The sequence below is a fragment of the Leopardus geoffroyi genome, chromosome E1 (genome assembly GCF_018350155.1).
Source record: "Leopardus geoffroyi isolate Oge1 chromosome E1, O.geoffroyi_Oge1_pat1.0, whole genome shotgun sequence".
NCBI classification, from domain to species: Eukaryota; Metazoa; Chordata; class Mammalia; order Carnivora; family Felidae; genus Leopardus; species Leopardus geoffroyi.
Window position 1 is genome coordinate 23,218,524 of NC_059330.1, and position 7,694 is coordinate 23,226,217.

At 41.0% G+C, this 7,694-nt stretch overlaps 1 protein-coding gene across 1 annotated transcript; it reads left to right on the forward strand.

Annotated features, from left to right (window-relative positions):
• The first annotated feature begins 1,774 nt into the window (after positions 1-1,774).
• Positions 1,775-3,672, forward strand: LOC123604458 (C-C motif chemokine 4). The gene is made up of 3 exons (XM_045490550.1): positions 1,775-2,098; positions 2,609-2,723; positions 3,290-3,672. Exons 1-3 carry the CDS (start codon positions 2,023-2,025, stop codon positions 3,375-3,377), a joined length of 279 nt encoding a protein of 92 aa, XP_045346506.1. The 5' UTR covers positions 1,775-2,022; the 3' UTR covers positions 3,378-3,672.
• The last annotated feature ends 4,022 nt before the right edge of the window (positions 3,673-7,694 follow it).

Consider the following 7,694-nt stretch of genomic DNA (forward strand, 5'->3'; position numbering starts at 1 on the left):
GATGTAACACTTAGCTTATTTCATCTCATGGCATAGTTATTTCTGTCACTGTCAACATCATCACTAGACTAAGAACTCTTTGAGGGAAGACCTAGGGATTCATTCAGCTCTGTCTGCCCTGACACACAGCAGATGACTAGTCAATTTAGTTGATTGGAAATTCCATGAGTAACAAAATCTTTAGTTTCTGGGGAACATAAGGCACATCCTCCTTCCCTTAAAGAAAGGTGCTTGATGCATGGACATAAAACTCCATCAACAAGGAGAGATCACGAGAGATACTAGCATATGTGGGGATCGCAGGACCTTAGAGTTGGGGATGGAGGTCTTGATGGAGATCAGAACATTTGAAGAAAGATTTGCACTAGGAAGAGGACAGAAGGGATGGAAGAGAGAAGTACAGTTTGTGTGTGTGTATGTGGTGGTGGTGGTGGGGTGATGAGGCAGGATGACATTGTACTTTATTTAGTGACTCTGAAGTACTCCAAGATGTTGCTCTGACCCCTCCTATCCCACACTTCTACAACATGCAGGAGACCTGGCTCTCTCCTTTTACTCTTCATTCTTCTTTCTCAGGGCAGAGGCAGGTAGCCAGGTGGGACTGGGGGTGAGCAGATGGGTCAGCGTGGTTGAGCTGACCATGGATAAAGATCTTGATTCAACCACCCTAATTGCCCCTACTTATCTCACTCAGTGCATTACTGTATACCTGGTCTTTGTAAACTTCAGGTGGTCACCTGCAGGTCAACATCAGCTTCCCAACAAGGCAAGGATTTACATGGATGCAAGAAATTCCCTATGGATGCTTGGGGAACACCCATGTGCTTACATTGCACATTTTATCCTTAACATGGATAAGCTCATTGCTAGGTATATCCAATCTCATTTTTACACTAGAGGAACATTCTTTATCTGGGTCTTCCAAACTTGATTCTTCCTGAACTTTTTCCTTTTCTATTGTCAGTCCAAGCAAACATACCAAAATCTTTATTTCTTTTCTGTTTCCTTCTTGTTCTAGGACAGACTGACCCAAACCCCTTTTCTGATTTCAGCCCTAATAAGATGGGTCTTTGTGTGTGGCGTGGCCCCTAGTGGTCAACATTTTCTCTCATCGTGGTCACATTTTATATTTGTCCTGGAGGCAAAACAGTGGAAATAAAATGGATTTTAGAATCAGATGAATCACAGTTCACATCTTGGTACTGCCACTTAACAGCTATGAAGCCTGGAGATAGTGAATTCTGCTCTGTGATCCTCATTGCCCCAGGTGAATAATTACATTCCTGCTCAGGGTTATTGTAGGGTTAGTGTCATGTGTATGTGGCAGGTTGGCCAGTGCCTGGCCCATAGTAAATCTCCAAAAAGTAGAACCTATAAATGTTTCTGAGTTGCCCTGCTGAGTCCTTCTGTGCACTCAATGCTGGACTCTTTATTTATGCTCAGGGAAACATACAGGACACTAAAGTCACTCAGCTCAGCAGAAGGAGGCCCAGGAATAGTACATGGAGTCCTGGCTGCCCTTTCGTTCTTAAGGCCAGGCTTGCAGCAGCCCTGGAAAGACTGTCATGAAGCCTCCAGTTTCTGAAGGTGCCAACCACCAAGAGCAGCATGATTCTCATCTACAAGCCTCTTCTGGTAGGTGTGAATGTTTCATCCTTCCTCTTGGGTTTGCAATTCTCTCCACAGTCTTGATTGCTGTCTTTGGTGTACCACTTCCCTCTATGGTACAGCCCACTTCTTCTCCCTTCCTCCCCCCACTCCTCCGTGATAACATAACACTGGGGAAGAGAAGTTGTGAAGAGCTCCTCACTCTCAGCTAGCTTCAGTTTCCTTATTGGCACCATGACATCATCTCTACCCTGGAAATTCCATTGCCTGCCTGTGCCTACAACTCTGTCCCAAGCCTCAGAGTTCCTATAAAGAGGGGTTCCCAACTCAGTATCAGCACAGAGCACAGTTGGGTTCTGAAGCTTCTGGGCTCTGCAGTCTCAGCTCCAGGAAAGCCTCTCCTCTGCCGAGACCATGAAACTCTGTGTGACTGTCCTTTCTCTCCTTGTGCTAGTGGCTGTCTTCTGCTCCCCGACGCTCTCAGCACCAAGTAAGTCTACTCTTCCAGCCATTACTTCTAGAGTCATGATGTAGGTAGTGCTGAATTTTCTAGTTAGGGCTGATATAACTGTGGCATCTAGAGATTGGACAAAAGGGAGCTGGGAAGGTTTCCAAGTAGCCTGCTATTAAATGTAGAATCTAGTAAACAGTCAGTAATAGTCAATTTCCTGTTTTCTTAAGAAATAGTAACCAGTAGACTAATTTAAGTAAGTTCCTGTCTCTTTCTGTGCCTCGGTTTCCACATCTGTAAAATGAAGGAAGTTATACACATGCCCCAAGACTCAATCCAGCTCCAATCTTCTAGAATTCTTTCATGACATTCTCTTACAATCTTCTATTTAGAATAAGACTCCTACTTAGGGTGGGTGGGATTGGATACAAGGTACCATATTTTGGGATCTGGTAGCTCTACAGAGATGGCCACCGAATATCTATGATTAGAAGCCAAAATTAACAGGTCCTTGTAGAACTTCTATCTTACCCCTGCCTTTCTTTCCAGTGGGCTCAGACCCTCCCACCGCCTGCTGCTTCTCTTACGCCCTGCGGAAGCTCCCTCGAAACTTTGTAGTGGATTACTTTGAGACCAGCAGCCTCTGCTCCCAGCCAGCTGTGGTGTGAGTATCAAACCTGGGGCTGCTCTGAGAAGCAAGGGTGAAGGCAGGATTAGAAAGGGAGCTTGTTGGGGGAGGCTGGAATCAAGCAGTAGGGAGGCAGTTCTCAGGGCTGAATGAAGCTCTCCCAGAAGTCAGTGAGGATCAAGTCATGAAGTCACCTGTTGAGTTGTGGAGGGGGCTAGGTGGGAGCCAAGGGAGAGGAAGGGAGTTTCTGGAGGAGGAAGGCCAGGAAACTAGGAAAAGTAAAAAAGATGGCAGGAAATGTGGGCTGATTTTTTAAACCATGCTTAGAAAAACATGTGGAAAAGTCCCGTTAAGGGCAATAGAGAATGAATGGGGAGATGTATCCATATTAATTGCAAAACTCATTTGTTCCTAATCTGGGCAACCCAGAAAATGGAGCTAAATCCAGAGTAGAAGTAAAAGGAGTCTAGTTCTAGCACCACTCTAGGAAGGGTTTCCCATCTATTAGAGCTGTCCAACATGAACCATGGTCAAGCAAAGGAAGTTGTCTACTACAGGCAAGGTCCCATGGGATTCTAATCTGTCCATTCTTTGTTCCATAGATTCCAAACCAAAAGGGGCAGACAAGTCTGTGCTAACCCCAGTGACTCCTGGGTCCAGGAATACATGGATGACCTGGAACTGAACTGAGCACTCCAGTCCAGGTGCAAGAGGTATCCAGGGAAGGTCACCTGAGTCGGACGTTTCTCAGTGAGACACATCTTCTCCACGCTCATGCTCTTCTCAGTAGTCCGTTCCTTCTCTTAATTTAATCTTATCACGTGCTGTATTATTGTATTTGGAGTCGTTTCTATTATTTGTTTTGCCAAAGGATACTTGTCCCCTATGGGGATGGTCCACCATCACTCTTTCTCTGGTATTGTAGACATATGGATAATGCAGCTGATTCCATGTGTTTTCAAAATAAAATTTCTTTAAAAATGTAGACAATTTCTTTGCATTTTACTTTGATTTGGGGTGAAGGATATTGCCTGGTATTATGAATAGGGACAAACTAGTTTCCAAACACAGTAAGAATGGGCAATTACTGAATGCTTAATTGGGCTAAAATGTCTAAAGACATGACCTCATTCAACATTCTCATTTATTTATTTATTTATTTATTTAAATGTTCATTTTTTAGAGAGAAAGAGAGAAAGAGAGAGCGCCCGCAAGTGGGGGAGGGGCAGACAAAGAAGGAGAAAAAGAATCTGAAGCAGGCTCCAGGCTCTGAGGTGTCAGCACAGAGCCTGACAGGGGACTCAAACTCATGAACAGTGAGATCATGGCCTGAGCTGAAGTCATATGCTTAACCGACTGAGCCACCCAGGCGCCCCTATTTATTTACTTATTTACTTTTTAATTACATCCAAGTTAGTTAGCATACAGTGCAATAATGATTCCAGTAATTCATCCCCTATGTATAACAACACCCAGTGTTCATCCCAATAAGTGTCCTCTTTAGTGCCCCTTACCCATTTAGCCCATCTCCCACCCACAACCCCTCCATCAACCCTGAGTTTGTTCTTTGTATTTAAGAGTCTCTTACGCTATGTTTGTCCCTCTCCCTGTTTTTATATTATTTTTGTTTCTCTTCCCTTATGTTCATCTGTTTTGTATCTTAAATTCCACATATGGTAAAGTCATATGATATCTGTCTTTTACTGACTAATTTCGCTTAGCATAATACCCTCTAGTTTCATCCCTGTAGTTGCAAATGGCAAGATTTCATTCTTTTTGATTGCCGAGTAATACTCCGTTGTGTGTGTGTGTGTGTACCACATCTTCTTTATCCATTCATCCGTTGATGGTCATTTGGGCTCTTTCTGTACTTTGGCTATTGTTGATAGTGCTACTATAAACATTGGGGTGCATGTGCCCCTTCGAAACAGCATACCTGTATCCCTTGGATTAATACCTAGTAGTACAATTGCTGGGTCATAGGGTAGTTCTATTTTTAATTTTTTGAGGAACCTCCATACTGTTTTCCAGAGTGGCTGCACCAGCTTGCATTCTCACCAGTAGTGCAAAAGAGATCCTCTTTCTCCACATCCTTGCCAACATCTGTTGCTGCCTGAGTTGTTAATGTTAGCAATTCTGACAGGTGTCAGGTGGTATCTCATTATGGTTTTGATTTGTATTTCCTTGATGATGAGTGATGTTGAGCATTTGTTCATGTGTTGGTTGGCATCTGGATGTCTTCTTCGGAGAAGTGTCTATTGATGTCTTTTGCCCATTTCTTCACTGGATTATTTATTTTTTGGGTGTTGAATTTGATCAGTTCTTTATAGATTTTGGATACTGACCCTTTATCTGATATGTCATTTGCAAATATCTTCTCCCCTTCCGTTGGTTGCATTTTAGTTTTGCTGATTGTTTCCTTCACTGTGCAGAAGGTTCTTACTTTGATGAGGTCCCAGTAGTTCATTTTTGCTTTTGTTTCCCTTGCCTCTGGAGATGTGTTGAGTAAGAAGTTGCTGTGGCTGAGCTCTAAGAGATTTTTGCCTGCTTTATCCTCGAGGATTTTGATGGCTTCCTGTCTTACATTCAGGTCTTTCATCAATTTTGAGTTTATTTTTGTGTATGGTGTAAGAAAGTGGTCCAGGTTCATTTTTCTGCATGTTGGTGTCCAGTTTTCCCAACACCAGTTGCTGAAAAAACTGTCTTTATTCCATTGGATATTCTTTCCTGCTTTGTCAAAGATTAGTTGGCCATACGTTTGTGGGTCCATTTCTGGGCTCTCTATTCTGTTTCATTGATCTGTGTGTCTGTTTTTGTGCCAGTACCATACTGTCTTGATGATTACAGCTTTGTAATACATTTTGAAGTCTGGAATTGTGATGCCTCCAGCTTTGGTTTTCTTTTTCAGGATTGCTTTGGCTTGTCTTTCTGGTTCCATACAAATTTTAGGATTGTGTGTTCTAGCTCTGTGAAGAATTCTGGTGTTATTTGCATAGGGATTACATTGAATATGTAGATTTCTTTGGGTAGTATTGACATTTTAACAATAATCATTCTTCCAATCCATGAGCATGGAATATTTTTCCTTATTGTGTGTGTGTCTTTAATTTCTTTCATAAGCTCTCTACAGTTTTCAGTGTATAGATTTTTCACCTCTTTGGTTAGGTTTATTCCTAGCTATTTTATGGGTTTTGTTGCAACTGTAAATGGGATCAATTCTTTGATTTCTCTTTCTGTTGCTTCATTATTGGTGTACAGAAATGCAACCGATTTCTGTGCATTGATTTTATATCCTGTGACTTTGCTGAATTCATGGATCAGTTCTAGCAGTTTTTTGGTGGAATCTTTTGGGTATTCCATACAGAGTATCATGTCATCTGCGAAGAGTGAAAGTTTGACTTCCTCCTTGCTGATTTGGATGCCTTTTATTCCTTTGTGTTGTCTGATTGCTGAGGCTAGGACTTCCAATACTATGTTGAACAACAGTGGTGAGAGTGAACATACCTGTTGTGTTCCTGACCTTAAGGGGATAGCTCTCAGTTTTTCCCCTTTGAGGGTGATATTAGTGGTGGGTGTTTCATATACAACTTTTATGATCTTGAGGTATGACCCTTCTATCCCTACTTTCTTAAGGGTTTTTATCAAGAAACGATGTTGTATTTTGTCAAATGTTTTCTCTGAATCTGTTGAGAAGATCATGTGTTTCTTGTCCTTTCTTTTATTGATGTGATGTATCGCATTGATTGTTTTGTGGATATTGAACCAGTTCTGCATCCCAGGAATAAATCCCACTTGGTCATAGTTAAAAGAATAATCCTCTTAATGTATTGTTGGATTTGGTTGGCTAGTATCTTGCTGAGGATTTTTGCATCCATGTTCATCAGGGAAATTCGTCTATAGACCTTTTTAGTGGGGTCTTTGTCTGGTTTTGGAATCAAGGTAATGCTGGCTTCATAGAATGAGTTTGGAAGCTTTCCTTCCATTTCTATTGTTTGAACACCTTCAAAAGAATAGGTGTTAACTCTTCTTTAAGTGTTTGGTGGAATTCCCCTGTACAGCCATCTGGTCCTGGACTCTTGTTTTTTGAGAGAATTTTATTACTAATTCGATTCCTTTACTGGTTATGGGTCTGTTCAAATTTTTTATTTCTTCTTATTTCAGTTTTGGTAGTTTATATGTTTCTAGGAATTTGTCCATTTCTTTCAGATTGCCCAGTTTATTGGCATATAATTGCTCATAATTGTCTCTTATTATTGTTTGTATTTCTGCAGTGTTGGTTGTGATCTCTCCTCTTTAATTCTTGATTTTATTTATTTGGGTCCTTTTTCTTTTTGAGCAAGCTGGCTAGGGGTTTATCAATTTTGTTAGTTCTTTCAAGGAACCAGCTCCTGGTTTCATTGATCTGTTCTATTGTGAGTGTGTGTGTGTGTGTGTGTGTGGTTTTTTCTCTTTTTGTTTTTGTTTTTGTTTTTTGTTTGTTTATTTTGGTATTGATAGCATTGATTTCTGCTCTAATCTTTATTATTTCCCATCTTCTGCTGGTTTGGGGTTTTACTTGCTGTTCTTTTTCCAGCTCTTTAAGGTATAAGGTTAGGTTGTGTATTTGAGACCTTTCTTCCTTCTTTAGAAAGGCCTGAATTCCCTCTTATGATCACCTTTGCTGCGTCCTAGAGGTTTTGGGCTGTGGTGTTATCATTTTCATTGGCTTCCATGTACTTCTTAATTTCTTCTTTAACTTCTTGGTTAGACCATTCATTCTTTAGTAGGATGTTCTTTAGTCTCCAAGTATTTGTTGTCTTTCCAAATTTTTTCTTGTGGTTGATTTTGAGTTTCATAGCATTATAGTCTGAAAGTATGCATGGTATGATCAATCTTTTTGTACTTGTTGAGGATTGATTTGTGTCCTAGTTTGTGATCTATTCTAGAGAATGTTCCATGTGCACTCGAGAAGAATGTGTATTCTGCTGCTTTAGGATGAAATGTTCTGAATATATCTGTTAAGTCCAT